We start from the raw sequence: 22,770 nt of genomic DNA, 5'->3' as shown, positions 1-22,770 counted from the left end.
ATAACTCAAAGCTAAACTTACCTAAAAAAGCACTGGTGATAAAGATGAAAGAAGAGACGACCCTTATTTACAAAATCCAGCATAAGATATAGTCTGTATTTTGTCTAAAACAACACTTACAGAACAATCAGTTCTATTTTCTCCATAATCTTATCCTTTCGCATAACCTTCATAGCATATAATTTGGAAGGGCCCCTTTTTAGGTCAAAATTATCAATTCTAACTCTTTTGATCTCCACTAGGCTCCTATGTTTCTTCGGTTACACGCTCCAATAGTACATATTTATTTGGAACTTATTTATTTATTTAGGATTTACTGTATACCATCTTCGGAAGAAAGCAAGAACCAATTCCTTAATGAAATGCTATTATGTTTCGAATAAAATAGGGCGTGACATTGTTGCAACAAAATACCAGAAGTCTTAAATCCCCTCTAAAAAACTTAGACTTGAATGATATGTTTTTCCATATCTGATCATTGTAGTCTTTTATTAAACCTATATAGAACATTTTTCCCGGTTCTTCAATATCATCTTCAATCTTTTTCATCAAAAGCATGCATACTTGTATTCTTCTCCTTTTTTCAGATTTTCACACTTGTGATGAATTGGACCAAATGAAACCATCTTTCAAGTACCAACAACATAAGAAGAGAGTACTTTGTATCACTAGAATCAAATGTAAGATCGTAAATTTTCAACAGACATTGAATTTGATTGGTTTGAATTTATGGAGATCATATTAAGTTTAAACTCCATTGTCATGAGATTCCTTCAATTTAGGTTGTAGTTTCGTTACACATGCAGGGCTTTAGCTAATGATACTATGAGATGCTAAGTTTGTAAATTAAATAAGTGTTTAGTTGAAACCAAATGTTAGATGGTTTGGTTGAAACAAGGTTGCAGGTGTAATGTGAGTTTTGTTTCTCATTAAAGTCCCACAATGATTTTTTAATAAATGTAGTTAGTGTTTATATATCTCATTAATACTACTACTTACAAACTTGAATATTGGGCTAGTGTTGAAATGAGATTGGCTTAAAGCCCAAAATATTTTTCAAAATTTTAATTAATTAATTTCTAAAAAGACTTAATTAAAATTTTTAATTAATTATTTTAAAAAAATTAAATAATAAATCATCCTAATCATTAAAAAAGTATTAAAAAATAAATTATCCTAGTCATTGATTCGATGTAATTAAAAATAATTTCAAATTCTAGTCATCACTATCACCTACACAAAAGTGGAGGGGGACCTAAAAATCGAAAGGCCATCAAAATTAAGGGACCAATATAACTGATTTTGTAATATGGAGATTAATTGTTTAAAACATTCAAACTTGGACGACTAAAAGTGCATTTAAGCCATTTTTTAAAAATTAAAACTAATTAATCCTTAATATATTTTAAATGCTGACCAAGTAATCGAATTCCAATGAAAAAAATGATAATATCAATTAAAAAGTAAATTTTTTAAATATTTATGTAGGAATAGGTAAGAATGAGAAATAAATTTTCATTAAAATTAAGAAAAATAAAAACGTGAGTCAACTTATTATGCAATAAATCTTCAACCAACTTCTACATTCAATGTATTTGGTCAAAAATAATGTTACTACCTCCGTTTTTTATTATAAATCATTTTTACTTTTCACACGTATTAAAAAAAATAATGATTGTTGTTTGAAATTGAGAAATTATGAAAGTTTTTATAAAATTGTCTTTCATTAACGATATGAGAAAAATAAAAATTTACATAATTGAAAGCAGAGATAATAATAAACTTTAAAGGGTATAATAGGAAAAATAACATTAATTATTCATTGGTAATGTAAAGTGACTTATATTGTGGTACAATTTATTTCTTTTAAAACGACTTATAATAAAAAATAGAGGGAGTACTAAATAGATCCTCCACCGGTAGTTTTTCTTTTAATTAAGTTAAAGAATGAAGTATTTGGTAAACATATTTTTTTAATGAAACTTAAACAAATGTTATCTAGTTTTATTTTATTTTTAATAAATATGACTAAAATAAAACTAACTAAATTTCATCTAAACACGCAAATTTTTATATATTAAAAAAACCTAACACAGTGTTGTGGTTGATCTATAGAAAAGTAAGAATATGATAACTATAATGTTTTATTTCAATTTAATATTTGATGACATAATATAATATGATAAATTAATCTTGAAACATATTCCATTTCTTTTTTCTAGTTAAAATTTGTATCATGGATGTGAGCCGAAAACCATTAAAATATGATAAAAAAACTTTAATTTTTCTTGATAATATATTTTATAATATAAAAGATTAAAATTTAATATTAAATAAAAAACATAAAGAGGAACATTACATTGAATAAAAAAAATTAATAATGAATTTATTGAACCTATAAGACTAAAAAGTTTAATCTGAATATTTATTATTTTTTTGAAAAATTAAATGTAATTTTTTTGTAATGGTAGCTTTGTATTTACATATAATTTATCTTTTATCCTCTTTATACAGGTAATTTAACATATAAAATAGAATGAAACATTTTCTCATGATTTGATTGTTAAAATTTTGAAATGGTTATTTAGTAGTATCAATGAATTCGTTAATTTTTTTTAATTATATAGTAAAATATTCATGCGACTGATGTAAAATGATTATTACTATCATTTTAGTTTATTACATAAAAGCATGTTCAATTTATAAAAGATTTGTTTTTGAGGCTACAGTTCTAGAATATATATATATATATATATATATAAAGAACAATGTAAAAGTATTTGGCATATGATTATTAAACAAATAAAGTTAAGTAAATAATGTTATTTGTTTAAAATTTATGATCACTTAAAAAAAGATAAAAAGAAGAAATTAAACTTATTTTATTCGAACTTTTAAAGGACTAAAACAACAAAGGGGATCACATAAGAGTCTTTGACTATCCAATAGTTATGAAGGTGATTGGAGTGGTTCCAATACATGAAATTATCATCAATGACATTCCCATAAGTTTGAAGATAGTGACAGATAAGTTGATAATCCAACTAAGTTGAATTAGCATGCACACCATTGGAGTTTGTAGGCATATGAAAATATTATTTTTGTTGTTATTGTCAGATTCATAAGCTACATAGTCAACATTGGTGATGACACCACCAACATGTATTGGTCCACCTTTTTCAAGGGCTTAAACATTTATATTGGTGGACACAACCTCGTGGATCACTATTTTCCTAGTAAGAGTGACATTAATGAAAATGACACTAGCAGCAGTAATCTTTCCACCAACAACTCCACCAAACGCATATTCGTTAGGACTAGAGAAGTATACGGTAAAAGAGGAACATGGTAGATGAGTTACAAATTGTGTAGGAGTACATTGACAATTTGGATTTATATATGTTCCAAATAAAGTTGTCATATGTATGGGTCCTTCGATGGATAATAATGGGACACGAGATATTGGATAAAGAAGGACAACATTAGAGATAAGAACGAAACCCCTCGACACTGTTATGTTAACTTGACGTTGTTGAGCATATTTGATTATGTTCTCCGCAATATCTTCTCCTATTGGGATCTCAAGTCCTACTAGTTCTGTGAGGGTTTGTGTGTCTTCCTCGACAATGATGTGTGCTTTAGGCCTGTTCTTAGAGCCCAAAGGTCTACCTGTTCGCTTTCTAGAGGAGGATCTGGTAAGGTCCTCCAATGGATCTTGAGGGAGATCCATATATCTATGAGATGATGGTGCTACAGATGATGGTTGTGCCATCACCAATGTATCATTATTATTGGTAATGGTGGGTGGTATAGAAACCATGAACTTGTTGTTTCCTCCCATCTTGAAAAAAGGATTATTTGGGTGTGTAGGAAACATACTATGGTTGTTTTCTGAGGAGTCATTGTTGGAGTTTGGGGGGTTGAAATTTGAGGGAAAAGATGAGGATGCAAGTTCTTTGCGTGTCATTATTAGGGATATGTGATTTTATGATGAAAAGAATAACATAGTGGTAGGTATTTATAGTTGATTTGAATGAGGGAGATTTGGGTCTTATCCATTGATATTTCAAGTTGGATTGTAGTTTTCCTTCTAGATTATGCTTAGCTATGGATTGTAACCTCCCTTCTAGATTATCTATTAAGTATAAAAACTAGTCATATAAGGGGAGAAAAATACTTCTACGCTTTATAAGATATATAATTAAAGGTTAAATAACTTATTAGTCCACATAAATATTTTAAAATTCAGTTTCCAATATTTAAGCTTTTTTTGGTAAATTTTGGCTTTTCATTGACGTGTTTTGCTACAATTTTATTCATTGCATAAGGTTTGGTTTCCATCGTTAGAAAAATGCAATTTTTTTTAAAGATAAATAAAAACATTCGGGAAACTAAAAACTCCAATTTCTTTTAAATAGACTAAAAATAAAATTAAGATATTTAAAGACCAAATATATATATATATATATATATATATAATATATATATATATATATATATATATATATATAGATATATATATATATATATATATATATATATATATATATATATATATATATATATATATCTATATATATATATATATATATATATATATATATATATATATATATATATATATATATATATATATATATATATATATAATATATATATATATATATATATATATTATATATATATATATATATATATATAATATATATATATATAATATATATATATATATATATATATATATATATATATATATATATATATATATATATATCTATATTAAAATTGTTTTTAAGTCTCTTAGTAATTTTTTCCGCTAAAATGAAGGAGATTTTTTTAATTTTTCTTATTTTTAATTTTTTTTATAACTTCCTTTTCAATTATTCATTATTAATAACTATAAAAACTAGCAAAGTTTCTAAGTAAATCGTTTGATGCATATATGGTTTTGTTTTTATAACTTCCCTTCAAATTATTCAATAACAACATTTTATAATAAAATAAAAATATATATTCATACATCGCCTCTTTCTCATAATATATAAAAAATAAAAATAGATCTTTTTTAAAACATCTAATTTTATAAAAAATATTATATATTTTTTAAATACTTTTAACATGTGATTTATTATTTATTTTTATAATATTTTTAACATACAATACATTTTTCCAACATACCATACTAAATTATAATTCTATAACTTCGCTCACAAAATTTCTTGCCAAAAATTTATACTTAATAATTATTATTATATAAAAAACCCTAGTATATTAAAAATTCTCCGTTCTAAATTAAATAAATAGTAATTATTAATTATAATAAAAATAAAATGATAAATAAGAAAATGGTTACTCATTATTATAATTAATAATTATTTAATAAAAAAATACTCATTTATTAGTATTCAAGTAAAAAAAAATGTCTCTATCAAAAAATTACTAACCCACTAATAAATAATGAGAAACTAACTCAAATTAAACACCACTAGTCCACTAAACAACTAAGCCATTAACAAATAAAGAAAGTAACTCATGCAATGCTCTAAAAGATTATTCTGATTAACATTTTGCAACAATGCCTAAGCTCTATGTATTCTTATGTTATTTAAGGACTAAATGCATGCAATGATGAACTGTCATCAGGTGTTCCAGTTGTGTGTCGAGCATAAGTCCTAGAAGCATTCACTCAGGTTATTCTTCAACTTATTTTACCCGGATCACACTTCTTAGGACGAATACCGCGACCAAGAGCTCATTAGTTTTCACACGAATGATCTTTGGTTCGACCATTTCACTCGAGAATAAGGTAATATTTTGGGGCATTTTTTGCTAGTGAAGCCCCGTAGGCCAGAGGCCTCCTATCACACTCTGATACTTCCCCGTTAAATATTTTCGCTTCTGCAAGGGCACATTTCTAAAGTATTATTCCTCATATCATTTATGTCGAGATGTTTATTTATATCACACCAAACTAGGCTACTCTCCCCCGACGAGGTAGCGATGAAGGAAAACCTTAATTTTTGGTTTCAAGAGCTTGATTATGAAGAAGAGTTTGACCCCAATGAGGTACCTTCTTTCAAGGTGAGGAAGAGATAGATTGACACTTACGCCATCTTGAGTGCAGTCAAACATGAGGAGAGGAAAAAGATTTTTGGTGAGGACTAAGTCTTATAGTTTTTTTCTGACATATGTGATTGTCTTGGATAAGTTGCAGATGTTATACAATCTCTCAAAGACTCAAGGTATCAAGGCTGGTCCTATTGGTCAAGTTGTGATGCCCCCTCCTTAGACCATTACTCTTGCTCCAACCACGACTCCCCTCTCAACCACCGAGACTGCTACTGCTGCCCCCGGGGTCGAATAACTCGTAAATGATGCAGTCATTTTGACCATGGAGGAAACTTCCTTGTACCCCATTTTGTCAAAGAGGAGCCGTGATGCAGATAAAAAATCTCCCATAAAAGAGGGACTCCCAAGTGAACGTGCCTAACTAGGGATGCTTCTTCAGGGGAGATAACTTGTTTCTTATGAAAGCCTGACATCCTTCCTTTCCGGCATGCTTGCACCCTTAAAAAGGTTGCTACTGTTGTATCAGCGGGGGATTTATCCTTATTCCAAAACCTCTTTTAGACGGAAAAGTGTAATTAAAAGTATCAAAAGTGTAATTAAGTCAATTATATATATATATATATATATATATATATATATATATATATATATATATATATATATATATATATATATATATATATATATATATATATATATATATATATTAAGACATGTTATAGATTATTATTATTAATCTTTTTAAAAAATGGTTGATTTGTAAATATTAATGTTTACTTAAAATAAAAATATGTTGTTATTATATGTTTTGTGTGTTGAATAAGCATCTTTTTCTTATGAAATCTATTTAAGGTCAATTTGTTTTAGTATTTTTTTAAAATAATTTTTATTGTATGACATGATTTTGTATTAAAAAGATTATAATTTTTTAAAAAAGTTTTAAATAAAAATATGGTTTGAATAGTTTTTCAAAAATATAACATTTTAGGTATTTCATATTTTTACTTGAATTTTTTTGGATGTCTAAAATTTTAAAAATCATTTAAATATGAAACTATTTTGAATAACTTTTTACAAAATCACTTTTGAGGTATATCTTTTTGAAATGTTATTCGATTTTGACTATGTTTTAATTTTTAATAATGTATATTTATTTACATAGCAAAATTAATTTTTTAAAATTTATAAAAAATAAATTAAAAAGTTGTTATTTTCAAAATAATTAATACAAATTATTTTTAAAAATACAATTTTTTAAAGCTAAAACAAATAATCTTTAATATTGTATATTTATTGTACTACATGTTAAAATTAATTTTTTTAATTTATAAATAATATATTAAAAAAATTGTTATTAGAAAAAATCTATTTTTAAAATACAATTTTTCTAGACATAAATGTACTTTTGGTCCCCTTAGTCTGGACATTTTAAACAATTCTCCCCCTATTACAAAACCAGTTATTTTGGTCCTTTAATTTTGATGGCCTTTGGATTTTTGTGGTCCCCTCCACTTTTGCGTAGGTGACAGTGATTAGGATTTAAAAATTATTTTTTATTACATGGAATCACTAACTAGGATAATTTGTTTTATAATACTTTTTAATGATGATTAAGATGATTTATTATTTAATATTTGTTTTACATAATTAATTAATAATTTTAACTATTTTTTTTAGAAATTAATTAATTTAAAGTTTGAAAAGTACTTTGGGCCTTAAGCCCATCTCATTTCAGAACTAGCCTAATATTCAAGTCTGTAAGGAGTAATATTATTGAGATATATAAACACAATTATATTTATTAAAAATTCAATATGAGACTTTAATAAGAAACAAAACTCATGCTACATCCGCAACCTTGTTTCAACCAAACCATTAACATTTAGTTTCAACTAAACACTTATCTAATTCACAAACTTATCCTCTCTGCATATTCAAAGATAAAGAGTAGAACTAGACACTAAGGCTGCAAACTAAAAACTGAAACATTAGACACTACAACTCAAAGTCAAACTTACCTAAAAAGACCCTGGTGATAAAGCTTAAAGAAGAGACGACCCTCATTTATGAAATCCAACATAAGATACAGTCTATATTTTGTCTAAAACAACACGTACAAAACAATCAGTTCTATTTTCAACATAATTTTGACATTTCGTATAACCTTTATAACATATATTTCGGAAGGGCCATTTTTCAGATCGAAATCATTGATGCTAACTCTTTTGATCTCCACGAGGCTCCTGTGTTTCTACGGTTACACACTCCACTAATACATATTTATTTGGAACTTATTTATTTAGGATTTACTGTATACCATCTTTGGAAGAAAGCAAGAACCAATGCCTTAATGAAATGCTATTATGTTTCGAATAAAATAGGGTGTGACATCATTGCAACAAAATACCCGAAATCTTAATTCTCCTCTAAAACACTAAGACTTGAATATCATGTTTTTCCATGTCTGATCATTGTAGTTTTCTATTAAACCTGTATAGAACATTTTCCCCAATTCTTTAATATCATATTCAATTATTTTCTTCAAAAGCATGTATGCTTGTGTATCATCTTAATTAATCTTTTTGACATGTTCAGAAACAAATTTTGATGCCCATGGATACTTGTATTCTTCTCCTTTTTTCAGATTTTCACACTTGTGATGAATTGGACCAAATGAAACCATCTTTCAAGTACCAACAACACAAGAAGAGAGTACTTTGTATCACCAGAATCAAATGCAAGATCGTAAAATTTTAACAGACATTGGTAAGGTCATTGAATTGATTGGTTTGAATTTGTGGAGACCCTCTTAAGTTTAAACTCCATTGTCAAGAGATTCCTTCAATTTAGGTTGGAGTTCTATTACACATGTAAGGCTTTAGCTAATGACACTATGAGATGCTAAGTTTGTGAATTAGATAAGTGTTTAGTTGAAACCAAATGTTAGGTGGTTTGGTGGAAACAAGGTTATAGGTATAGTGTGAGTTTTGTTTCTCATTAAAGCCCCACATTGATTTTTTTAATAAATGTAGTTAGTGTTTATATATCTTATTAATATTATTACTTACAAAGTTGAACATTTGGATATTTCTGAAATGAGATAAGCTTAAGGCCCAAAGTGTTTATCAAAATTTTAATTAATTAATTTCTAAAAAGACTAAATTAAAATTATTAATTAATTATTTAAAAAAATATTAAATAATAAATCATCCTATTCATTAAAAAGTATTAAAAAGTAAATTATCATAGTTAAGGGACCAATATTAACTGGTTTTGTAATAGAGAGACTAATTGTTTAAAACGTTCAAAGTAATCGTATTCCAATAAAAAAATGATAATATCAATTAAAAAGTAAATATTTTAAATATTTATGTAAGAATAGGTAAGAATGAGAAATAAATTTTCATTAAAAATAAGAAAGAAAATGTGAGTCAACTTATTATGCAATAAATCTTCAACCAACTTCTACATTCAATGTATTTGGTCAAAAAGTAATCTTACGGTCTCCGTTTTTATTATAAGTTTTGACTTTTCATATGTATTAAGAAAAATAATGATTGTTGTATGAAAATGAGAAATTATGAAAGTTTTTACAAAATTGTCCTTCATTAAAGACACGAGAAAGATAAATTTACATAATTGAAAGAAGAGAATAATAAATTTTTAACGGTATAATAGGAAAATAATATTAACTATTCATTGGTAATGTAAAGTGACTTATATTGTGGTACAATTTTTTCTTCTATAATGACTTATAATAAAAAACAAAGGGAGTACTAAACAGATCCTCCACTGATTGTTTTTCTTTTAATTAAGTTAAAGAATGAAGTATTTGGTAAACATATTTTTTTTAATGAAACTTAAACAAATGTTATCTAGTTCTATTTTATTGTTAATGAATATGACTAAAATAAAACTAACTAAATTTCATCTAAACACACAAGTTTTTATATATTAAAAAAATCTAACATAGTGTTGTGGTTGATCTATAAAAAAGCAAGAATATGATAACTATAATATTTCATTTCAATTTAATATTTGATGACATAATATAATATGATAAATTAATCTTGAAACATATTACATTTATTTTTTATAGTTAAAATTTGTATCTTGGATGTGAGCCGAAAATCATTGGAATATGACATAAAAACTCTAATTTTTCTTGATAATATATTTTATAATATAAAAAATTAAAATTTAATATTAAATAAAAAACATAAAGAGGAATATTACATTGAATAAAAAAAAAATTAATAATGAATTCATTGAACCTATCAGACTAAAAAGTTTAATCTGAATATTTATTATTTTTTTGAAAAATTAAATGTAATTTTATTGTAATGGTAGCTTTGTATTTACATATAATTTATATTTTATCCTCTTTATACAAGTTATTTAACATATAAAATAGAATGAAACATTTTCTCATGATTTGATTGTTAAAATTTTAAATGGTTATTTAATAGTATCAATGAATTCGTTAATTTTTTTTAATTATATAGTTAAATATTCTTGCGACTGATGTAAAATGATTATTACTATCATTTTATTTTATTACATAAAAGCATGTTCAATTTATAAAAGATTTGTTTTTGAGGCTAGAGTTCTAGAATGAATATATATATATATATATATATATATATATATATATATATATATATATATATATATATATATATATATATATATATATATATATATATATATATATATATATATATATATATATATATATATATGAGATTAATTGAAATACACTGTCAGTGTAAAAGGGTTTTACACCATCAGTTAATTATAGACGTTGGATATTAAAAGAAGTTTGACTTTTATTTTAAAAATATATAAAGTAATACAAACGGGTGATGGTGATGAACCGACGGTGTAAAATTTTTTACTCTGACAGTGTATAGTAATTAATCTCTATCTCTCTCTCTCTCTCTATATATATATATATATATATATATATATATATATATATATATATATATAAAGAACAATGTAAAAGTATTTGGCATATGATTATTAAACAAATAAAGTTAACTAAATAATGTTATTTGTTTAAAATTTATGATCACTTCAAAGAAGATAAAAAGAAGAAATTAAACTTATTTTATTCGAACTTTTAAAGGACTAAAACAACAAAAGAGATCACATAAGTGTCTTTGACTATCTAATAGTTATGAGGGTGATTGGAGTGGTTCCAATACGTGAAATTATCATCAATGACATTCCCATAAGTTTGAAGATAGTGAGAGATAAGTTGATAATCCAACTAAGTTGAATTAGCATGCACACCTTTGGAGTTTGTAGGCATATGAAAAATATTATTATTTTTGTTGTTGTTGTTAGATTCATAAGCTACATAGTCAACATTGGTGATGACACCACCAACATGTATTGGTCCACCTTCTTCAAGAGCTTAAACATTTATATTGGTGGACACAACCTTGTGGATCGCTATTTTCCTAGTAAGAGTGACATTAATGAAAATGACACTAGCAGCAGTAATCTTTCCTCCAAGAACTCCACCAAACGCATGTCCGTTAGGACTAGAGAAGTATACGGTAAAAGAGGAACATGGTAGATGAGTTACGAATTGTGTAGGAGTACATTGACAATTTGGATTTATATATGTTCCAAATAAAGTTGTCATATGTATGGGTCCTTCGATGGGTAATAATGGGACACGAGATATTGGATCAAGAAGGACAACATTAGAGATAAGACCGAAACCCCTCGACACTGTTATGTTAGCTTGACGTCGTTGAGCATATTTGATTATGTTCTCCGCAATATCTTCTCCTATTGGGATCTCAAGTCCTACTAGTTCTGTGAGGGTTTGTGTGTCTTCCTCGACAATGATGCGTGCTTTAGGCTTGTTCTTAGAGCCCAAAGGTCTACCTGTTCGCTTTCTAGAGGAGGATTTGGTAACGTCCTCCGATGGATCTTGAGGGAGATCCATATATCTATGAGATGATGGTGCTGCAGATGATGGTTGTGGCATCACCAATGTATCATTGTTATTGGTAATGGTAGGTGGTATAGAAACCATGAACTTGTTGTTGCCTCCCCTCTTGGAAAAAGGATTATCTGGGTGTGTAGGAAACATACTATGGTTGTTTTCTGAGGAGTCATTGTTGGAGCTTGGTGGGTTGAAATTTGAGGGAAAAGATGAGGATGCAAGTTCTTTGCGTGCCATTATTAGGGATATGTGTTTTTATGATGAAAAGAATAACAAAGTGGTAGGTATTTATAGTTGATTTGAATGTGGGAGATTTGGGTCTTATCCATTAGTATTTCATGTTGGATTGTAATTTTCCTTCTAGATTATGATTAGCTATGTATTGTAACCTCCCTTCTAGATTATCTATTAAGTATAAAAACTAGTCATTTAAGGGGAGAAAAATACTTCTACATTTTATAAGATATATAATTAAGGGTTAAATAACTTATTAGTCCACATAAATATTTTAAAATTCACTTTCCATTATGTAAGCTTTTTTGGTAAATGTTGGCTTTTCATTGACTTTTTTGCTACAATTTTATGCATTGCATAAGGTTTGGTAAGTCTTTTCCATCGTTAGAAAAATGCAAAAAGTTTTTAAAATAAATAAAAACATTCGGAAAACTAAAACCTCCAAATTTTTTCAAATAGACTAAAAATAAAATTTAAGATATTTAAAGACCATATATATATATATATATATATATATATATATATATATATATATATATATATATATATATATATATATATATATATATATATATATATATATATATATATATAACCTTAATATATTAAAAATTGTTTTTAATTCTCTTAGTAATTTTTGCCGCTAAAATGGAGGAGATTTTTGTAATTTTTCTCATTTTTAAATTTTTTTAATAACTTTCTTTTCAATTATTCATTATTAATAACTATAAAAAAATAGCATAGTTTCTAAGTAAATCGTTGGCTGCATAGATGGTTTTGTTTTTATAACTTCCCTTCAAATTATTCAATAACAACATTTTATAATAAAATAAAAATATATATTCATACATCGCCTCTTTCTCATAATATATAAAAAATAAAAATAGATCTTTTTTAAAATATCTAATTTTATAAAAAAATATTATATATTTTTTAAATATTTTAACATGTGATTTATTGTTTATTTTTATAACATTTTTAACATACAATTCATTTTTTCAAAATACTATACTAAATTATAATTCTATAACTTCGCTCACTAAATTTCTTGCCAAAAATTTATAATAAAAATGTATATATGATAATAATAATTAAATAAAAAACCCTAGTATATTAAAAATTCCCCGTTCTAAATTAAATAAATAGTAATTATTAATTATAATAAAAATAAAATGCTAAATAAGAAAATGGTTACTCATTATTATAATTAATAATTATTTAATAAAAAAAATACTCACTTATTTGTATTCAAGAAAAAAAAATCTCTATCAAAAGATTACTAACCCACTAATAAATAATCAGAAACTAACTCAAATTAAAAACTACTAGCCCACTAAACCACTAAGCCATTAACAAATAATGAAAGTAACTCATGCAATGCTCTAAAAGATTATTTTGATTAACATTTTGCAACAGTGCCTAAGCTCTATGTATTTTTAGGTTATTTAAGGACTAAATGCATTCAATGATGGACTGTCATCAGGTTTTCCAGTTGTGTGTCGAGCATAAGTCCGTGAAGCATTCACTCAGGTTATTCTTCAACTTATTTTACCAGGATCACACTTCTTGGGACGAATACCGCGGCCAAGGACTCATTAGTTTTCACACAAATGATCTTTGGGTCGACCATTTCACCCGAGACTAAGGTGATATTTTGGGGCATTTTTTGCTAGTGAAGCCCCGTAGGCCAGAGACCTCCTATCACATTCTTATACTTCCCCGTTAAATATTTCTGCTTCTGCAAGGGCACGTTTCTAAAGTATTAGTCCTCATATCATTTATGTCGAGATGTTTATTTATATCACACCAAACTAGGCTACTCTCCCCCGACGAGGTAGCGATGAAGGAAAACCTTAATTTTTGGTTTCAAGAGCTTGATTATGAAGAAGAGTTTGACCCTAATGAGGTACCTTCTTTCAAGGTGAGGAAGAGATGGATTGACACATACGCCATCTTGAGTGCGGTCAAACGCTAGGAGAGGAAAAAGATTTTTGGTGAGGACTAAGTCTTATAGTTTTTTCTGACATATGTGATTGTCTTGGATAAGTTGCAGATGTTATACAACCTCTCCAAGACTCAAGGTATTAAGGCTGGTCCTATTTGTCATGTTGTGATGCCTCCTCCTTAGACCATTGCTCTTGCTCCAACCACGACTCCCATCTCAACCACCGAGACCGCTACTGCTACCCCCGGGGTCGAACAACTCGTAAATGATGCAGTCATTTTGAGCATGGAGGAAACGTCCTCGTACCCCATTTCGTCAAAGAGGGGCCGTGATGCAGAGAAAAAATCTCCCATAGAAGAGGGACTCCCAAGCGAACGCGCCTAACTAAGGATGCTTCTTCAGGGGATATAACTTGTTTCTTATGAAAGCCTGACATCCTTCCTTTCCGGCTTGCTTGCACCCTTAAAAAGGTTGCTACTGTTATATCAATCGGGGATTTATCCTTATTCCAAAACCTCTTTTAGGCGAAAAAGTGTAATTAAAAGTATCAAAAGTGTAATTAAGTCAATTATCTTAATATATATAAGAAATGTTATCATAGTAGATTATTATTATTAATCTTTTTGAAAAATGGTTGATTTGTAAATATTAATGTTTACTTAAAATAAAAATATGTTGTTATTATATGTTTTGTGTGTTGAATAAGCATCTTTTTCTTATGAAATGTATTTATGGTCAATTTGTTTTAGTTTTTTTAAAATAATTTTTATTGTATTACATGTTTTTGTATTAAAAAGATTATAATTTTTTTAAAAAAATGTAAATAAAAATATGGTTTGAATAGTTTTTCAAAAAAATAACATTTTAGGTGTTTATTATTTTTACTTTAATTTTTTTGGATATTTAAAATTTAAAAAATCATTTAAATATGAAACTATTTTGAATAACTTTTTACAAAATCACTTTTGAGGTATATCTTTTTGAAATATTATCCTATTTTGACTCTGTTTTAATCTTTAATAATGTATATTTATTTTATATAGAAAATTAATTTTTTAAAATTTATAAAAAGTAAATTAAAAAGTTGTTATTTTCAAAATAATTAATAAAAATAATTTTTAAAAATACATTTTTTTAAAGCTAAAATAAATAATCTTTAATATTGTATATTTATTGTACTTCATGTTAATTTTTTTTTTTAAATTTATAAATAATATATTAAAAAGTTTTGTTATTAAAAAAAAATCTATTTTAAGAGTACAATTTTTTAGACATAAATGTACTTTTGGTCCTCTTAGTTTGGACATTTTAAACAATTCCTCCCTCTATTACAAAACCAACTATTTTGGTCCTTTAATTTTGATGGCCTTTGGATTTTGTGGTCTCCTCCACTTTTGCGTAGGTGACAGTGATTAGGATTTAAAAATTATTTTTAATTACATGGAATCGCTGACTAGGATAACTTATTTTATAATACTTTTTAATGATGATGAAGATGATTTATTATTTAATATTTGTTTTACATAATTAATTAATAATTTTAACTAAATTTTTTAAGAAATTAATTAATTCAAAATTTAAATAGTACTTTAGGCCTTAATCCCATCTCATTTCAGAACTAGCATAATATTCAAGTTTGTAAGGAGTAATATTATTGAGATATATAAACATAACTACATTTATTAAAAAAATTAATGTGAGACTTTAATGAGAAACAAAACTCACGCTACATCTGCAACCTTGTTTCAACCAAACCATCTAACATTTAGTTTCAACTAAACACTTATCTAATTCACAAACTTATCAGTTCTGCATATTCAAAGATAAAGAATAGAACTAGACACTAAGGCTGCAAACTAAAAACTGAAACATTAGACACGACAACTCAAAGTCAAACTTACCTAAAAAGACCCTGGTGATAAAGCTTAAAGAAGAGATGATCCTTATTTACAAAATCCAACATAAGATACAGTCTATATTTTGTCTGAAATAACACATACAGAACAATCAGTTCTATTTTCTCCATAATCTTGACCTTTTGCATAACCTTTATAGCATATATTTCGGAAGGGCCATTTTTCAGATCGAAATCATTGATGCGAACTCTTTTGATCTCCACGAGACTCCTGTGTTTCTATGGTTACACACTCCACTAGTACATATTTATTTGGAACTTATTCATTTAGGATTTACTGTATACCATCTTTGGAAGAAAGCAAGAACCAATGCCTTAATGAAATGCTATTATGTTTCGAATAAAATAGGGTGTGACATCATTGTAACAAAATACCGGAAGTCTTAATTCTCCTCTAAAACACTGAGACTTGAATGTCATGTTTTTCCATGTCTGATCATTGTAGTCTTCTATTAAACTTGTATAGAACATTTTCCCCATTTCTTTAATATCATATTCAATTATTTTCTTCAAAAGCATGCATGCCTGTGTATCATCTTGATCAATCTTTTTTACATATTCAGAAACAAATTTTGATGCCCATGGATACTTGTATTCTTCTCATTTTTTCCAGATTTTCACACATGTGATGAATTGGACCAAATGAAACCATCTTTCAAGTACCAACAACACAAGAAGAGAGTACTTTGTATCACCAGAATCAAATGCAACATCGCAAAATTTTAATAGACATTGGTAAGGTCATTTAATTTGATTGGTTTGAATTTGTGGAGAACCTCTTAATTTAAACTCCATTGTCATGAGATTCCTTTAGTTTAGGTTGGAGTTCTGTTACACATGTAAGGCTTTAGCTAATGACACTATGAGATGCTAAGTTTGTGAATTAGATAAGTGTTTAGTTGAAACCAAATGTTAGGTGGTTTGATGGAAACAAGGTTGTAGGTATAGTGTGAGTTTTGTTTCTCATTAAAGCCCCCACATTGATTTTTTAATAAATGTATTTAGTGTTTATATGTCTTATTAATATTATTACTTACAAACTTGAATATTTGGATATTGCTGAAATGAGATAAGCTTAAGGGCCAAAGTGTTTATCAAAATTTTAATTAATTAATTTCTAAAAAGACTAAATTAAAATTATTAATTAATTATTTAAAAAAATATTAAATAATAAATCATCCTAATCATTAAAAAGTATTAAAAAATAAATTATCCTAGTTAGTGATTCTATTTAATTAAAAATAATTTTAAATTCTAATCATCACTGCCATCTACGCAAAAGTGGAGGGGGCCATAACAATCGAAATGCCATCAAAATTAAGGAACCAATATAACTGGTTTTGTAATAGAGAGACTAATTATTTAAAATGTTCAAACTAGGGTGACTAAAAGTGCATTTAAGCCATTTTTTAAAAACTAAAACTAATTGATCCTTAATATATTTTAAATCCTGACCAAGTAATCATATTCCAATAAAAAAATAATATCAATTAAAAAGTAAATGTTTTAAATATTTATGTAGGAATAGGTAAGAATGAGAAATAATTTTTCATTAAAAATAAGAAAAATAAAAATGCTAGTCAACTTATTATGCAATAAATCTTCAACCAACTTCTATATTCAATGTATTTGGTCAAAAAGTATTCTTACTGCCTCCGTTTTTTATTATAAATCATTTTTTATTTTTCATACATATTAAGAAAAATAATGATTGTTGTATGAAAATGAAAAATTATGAAAGTTTTTACAATATTGTCCTTCATTAATGACATGAGAAAGATAAATTTACGTATAATAGGAAAATAATATTAATTATTCATTGGTGACGTAAAGTGACTTATATTGTGGTACAATTTTTTTCTTCTAAAATGGCTTATAATAAAAAACGGAGAGAGTACTAAATAGATCCTCCACTGATAGTTTTTCTTTTAATTAAGTTAAAGAATAATGTATTTGATAAATATATTTTTTTAATGAAACTTAAACAAATATTATCCAGTTCTATTTTATTTTTAATAAATATGACTAAAACAAAACTAATTAAATTTCATCTAAACATGCAAATTTTTATAAATTAAAAAAACCTAACATACTGTTGTGGTTGATCTATAAAAAAGCAAGAATGTGATAACTATAATATTTTATTTCAATTTAATATTTGATGACATAATATAATATGATAAATTAATTTTGAAACATATTACATTTCTTTTTTCAAGTTAAAATTTGTATCCTGGATGTGAGCGGAAAACCATTGGAATATGACACAAAAACTCTAATTTTTCTTGATAATAAATTTTATAATATAAAAGATTAAAATTTAATATTAAATAAAAAACATAAAGAGGAACATTACATTGCATAAAAAAAACTAATAATGAATTTATTGAACTTATAATACTAAAAAGTTTAATCTGAATATTTATTATTTTTTTGAAAAATTTAATGTAATTTTATTGTAATGGTAGCTTTGTATTTACATATAATTTATATTTTATAATCTTTATACGAGTTGTTTAACATATAAAATAGAATGAAACCTTTTCTCATGATTTGATTTTTAAAATTTTGATATGATTATTTAGTAGTATCAATGAATTCATTAATTTTTTTTAATTATATAGTTAAATATTCTTGTGACTGATATAAAATGATTATTACTATCATTTTATTTTATTACATAAAAGCATGTTCAATTAATGAAAGGTTTGTTTTTCAGGCTACAGTTCTAGAATATATATATATATATATATATATATATATATATATATATATATATATATATATATATATATATATATATATATATATATATATATATATATATATATATATATATATATATATATATATATATATATATATATATATATATATAACAATGTAAAATTATTTGGTATATGATTATTAAACAAATAAAGTTAAGTAAATAATGTTATTTGTTTAGAATTTATTATCATTTAAAAAAAGATAAAAACAAGAAATTAAACTTATTTTATTCAAATTTTTAAAGGACTAAAACAACAAAGGGGATCACATAAGTGTCTTTGATTATATAATAGTTATGAGGATGATTGGAGTGGTTCCATTTTATGAAATTTTCATCATTGACATTCCAATAAGTTGGAAGATAGTGAGAGAGAAGTTGATAATTCAGCTGACTTGAATTACTATGCACACCATTGGAGTTTGTAGGCACATGAAAAATATTATTTTTGTTGTTGTCGTCATATTCATAAGCTACATAATTAACGTTGGTGATGACACCACCAACATGTAATGGTCCATCTTCTTCAAGGCTTAAACATTTCTATTGGTGGAGATAATCTTGTGGGTCACAATTTTCCAAGTAAGAGTAGCATTAATGAAAATAACACTAGCAACAATAATCTTTCCACCAACAACTCCACCACCTGCATATTAGTTAGGACATGGTAGATGAGTTACGAATTGTGTAGGAGTACATTAACAATTTGGATATATATATATATATATATATATATATATATATATATATATATATATATATATATATATATATATATATATATATATATATATATAAAGATGTCATATGTATGAATCCTTTGATGGGTAATAATGGGACACGAGATATTGGATCAAGAAAGACAACATTAGAGATAAGACCAAAACCCATCGACATTGTTATGTTAGCTTGAAGTCGTTGAGCATATTTTATTATGTTCTCTGCAATGTCTTATTCTATTGGGATCTCAAGTCCTACCAGTTCTGTGAAGGTTTGTGTGTCTTCCTCGGCAATGATGTGTGCTTTGGGCCTGTTCTTAGAGCCCAAATGTCTATCCGTTCGCTTTCTAGAGGAAGATTTGATAAGGTCCTCCGATGGATCTTGAGGGAGATTCATATATCTATCAGATGATGGTTGTGGCATCACCAATGTATCATTTTTGTTGGTATTGATGGGTGTTGTAGAAACCATGAACTCATTGTTGTCTCCCATCCTAGAAAAATGATTACTTGGGTGTGTAGGAAACGTACTAGAGTTGTTTTCTGAGGAGTCATTGTTGGAGTTTGGAGGGTTGAAATTTGAGGGAAAAGATGAGGATGCAAGTTCTTTGCCTGCCATTATTAGGGATGTGTGTTTTTATGATGAAGAGAAAAAGAAAATGGTAGGGTATTTATAGTTGTTTTGAATGTGAGAGATTTGGGTCTTATCCATTGGTATTTCAAGTTGGATTGTAATTTTCCTTCTAGATAAAGATTAACTATGAATTGAAACCTCCCTTATAGATTATTTATTAAGTATAAAAGCTAGTCATTTAAGGGGAGAAAAATACTTCTGCACTTTATAAGATATATAATTCAGGGTTAAATAACTCATTAGTCCTTATAAATATTAAAAAAAATCATTTTCCGTTCTGTAAGCTTTTTTGGGAAATTTTGGCTTTTCATTGTTTATTTTGCCACCAATTTTATTCTTTGCATACGGTTTGGTAAGTCTTTTCCATCGATAGAAAAATGTAAAAAGTTTTAAAGACAAATAAAAACATTGGGGAAACCAAAACCTTCAAAAAATTTCAAAGAGACTAAAAATGAAATTTAAAATATTTAAAGACCAAAAATATATTTAATCTTATACTTTATATCATAACTAAATGAGCAAAAAGAAACAAATATTTTATATATATTTGTAAATTAAGGAGATTTTTGTAATTTTTCTCATCTTATATAAAAAAATTGTTAACTCTCTTAGTAATTTTGCCTCCAAAATTAAGGAGATTTTTGTAAATTTTCTCATTTTTTAAATTTATTTAATTGATTTATTTTATAACTTTATTTTTAATTATTAATTAATAATAACTAAATAAAATAGCCACGTTTCTAAGTAAATCATTTGCTCCATCAGTGGTTTTGTTTTTATAATTTCCCTTCAAATTATTCATTATAATAAAATAAAAATAGATATTCAAACACCACCTCTTTCTCATAATATATAAAAATAAAAAATATGTCTTTTTAAAAAAATAGCTAATTTTATAAAATAAATGTTATATATTTTTAAATACTTTTAACATACAATTTATTATTTGTTTTTTATAATACTTTTAAAATACAATTCCTTATTTCAACGTACCATACTAAATTCTAATTCTACAATTTCTCTCACAAAATTTCTTGCAAAAAATTTATAATAAAAATTTATACATAAATAAAATGATAATAAATTAAAAAACCCTAATATATCAAAAATTGTTGTTAAGGCTCTTAGTAATTTTTGACGCTAAAATTAAGGAGATTTTGTAATTTTTCTCATTTTTAATATTTTTTTTATAACTTTCTTTTCAATTATTAATTATTAATAACTAAAAAAAGCCATGTTTCTAAGTAAATCATTTGCTCCATAGATGGTTTTGTTTTTATAACTTCCCTTCAAATTATTCAATAACAACATTTTATAATAAAATAAAAATATATATTCAAACATTACATCTTTCATATAATATATAAAAAATAAAAATATACCTTTTTTTAAAAAATAGCTAATTTTATAAAAAAAAATAATATATATATATATATATATATATATATATATATATATATATATATATATATATATATATATATATATATATATATATATATATATATATATATATATATATATATATATATATATATATATATATATATATATATATATATATATATAAAAGGAAGTCTCAAGGATCTAATAAGACTCCCTCAATTGACAAGATTGATAACGAGTTAACTGCTGGACAAGTGAAGAAATGACCCACCAAAAGGTTGCTCTCTAGTGGAAAATTAAGTGTGAAATATGACATCTTGAATATAATTGGTGCATCCAATCGGGCACCCACAAATCACATCTCTAGTATAACTAGAGCATTGGCCAAGCTTATCTTCCTAATTAGGACAAAAGTCAAGTTGAACTTTGGAGATTATGGGTTTGATCAAACAATGAAGCATTGATGACAATTTTTCATTACATTATTTTTATGAATATTTGTGATGAATTCGATGAAATTTTTAAGCTAAAGATGAGCTAAATATTAAGAAGTATGAAGAAAATGAAGAAGTCAAAGAAATAGAGCAAAGCCAAGAAATCAGGAAAAAAATTGTGAAGAAACTATCAATTTTCAGCATAATTTACATCTCGACGTTTGTCTAGTAAATTGATCATATATGGAGTTCCGTAACTCATTTTACGTGTTTTTTTTTCAAATGAAGGTAAAATAAATATCTACTTTCTGGAATAATCATGTGTGCGATGCAATATGTTTAAAATTGCGTGCGCGATGGAACAATCATGTGCGTGATAGTACCTTTTTCTGGGCTTTTTCTGACGTGTTCTGATCCATTCTGACTGCTTTAAAAGGGAAATTTTGGTACCTTTTCAAGGGTTTAGCAGGGTTACAAAATTTGGAGATTGAAGCACGAATTTGAGAGCACAAGTGGAGATTTTTAGAGCATTTGAAGTCATTGGAGACCATCACTTCAAGGGACTTCTCATATTATTCTTATCTATCAATTGTGGTATTATTAATTGCATTATGAGTAGCTAAATTCCTCTAGGTTAGGTTGCATTATGATGAACCTATTCATATATTGTTGGATTCTAAGTTGATTTGACCATTGTATGGA

General features: G+C 26.1%; 2 protein-coding genes across 3 annotated transcripts; both read right to left on the bottom strand.

Moving 5' to 3' along the window:
* Nucleotides 1-2,864: 2,864 nt before the first annotated feature.
* LOC127128304 (AT-hook motif nuclear-localized protein 28-like) lies at nt 2,865-12,273 on the bottom strand. 2 transcript variants are annotated; one of them, XM_051057549.1, is made up of 2 exons: nt 11,519-12,273; nt 2,865-3,214 (listed from the first exon to the last, which is right to left on the bottom strand). In XM_051057549.1, exons 1-2 carry the CDS (start codon nt 12,269-12,271, stop codon nt 3,188-3,190), a joined length of 780 nt encoding a protein of 259 aa, XP_050913506.1. In that variant the 5' UTR covers nt 12,272-12,273; the 3' UTR covers nt 2,865-3,187. The 2 variants fall into 2 exon arrangements, with proteins under 2 accessions (XP_050913506.1, XP_050913508.1); XM_051057551.1 differs by having other exon boundaries at nt 2,865-3,669; nt 11,974-12,273.
* A 6,834-nt stretch (nt 12,274-19,107) lies between these two features.
* Nucleotides 19,108-20,239, bottom strand: LOC127128303 (uncharacterized). Its single transcript, XM_051057548.1, has 2 exons — nt 19,874-20,239; nt 19,108-19,541 (listed from the first exon to the last, which is right to left on the bottom strand). The coding sequence occupies exons 1-2, from the start codon at nt 20,231-20,233 to the stop codon at nt 19,464-19,466; spliced, it is 438 nt and encodes a 145-aa protein (XP_050913505.1). The 5' UTR covers nt 20,234-20,239; the 3' UTR covers nt 19,108-19,463.
* Between the last annotated feature and the right edge of the window lie 2,531 nt (nt 20,240-22,770).

This window comes from Lathyrus oleraceus, chromosome 3 (assembly GCF_024323335.1).
Source record: "Lathyrus oleraceus cultivar Zhongwan6 chromosome 3, CAAS_Psat_ZW6_1.0, whole genome shotgun sequence".
NCBI classification, from domain to species: Eukaryota; Viridiplantae; Streptophyta; class Magnoliopsida; order Fabales; family Fabaceae; genus Lathyrus; species Lathyrus oleraceus.
This window is presented reverse-complemented; position numbering and strand designations above follow the sequence as displayed.

Coding starts and splice junctions, on each gene's coding strand:
- LOC127128304 (XM_051057549.1), bottom strand. CDS start 12,271: ATGGCACGCAAAGAACTTGCATCCTCATCTTTTCCCTCAAATTTCAAC. Junction 3,215..11,518: donor GGAAAATAGCGATCCACAAG/GTTGTGTCCACC, acceptor GTGATCCACGAG/GTTGTGTCCACCAATATAAA.
- LOC127128303 (XM_051057548.1), bottom strand. CDS start 20,233: ATGGCAGGCAAAGAACTTGCATCCTCATCTTTTCCCTCAAATTTCAAC. Junction 19,542..19,873: donor CACAAACCTTCACAGAACTG/GTAGGACTTGAG, acceptor ACTAATATGCAG/GTGGTGGAGTTGTTGGTGGA.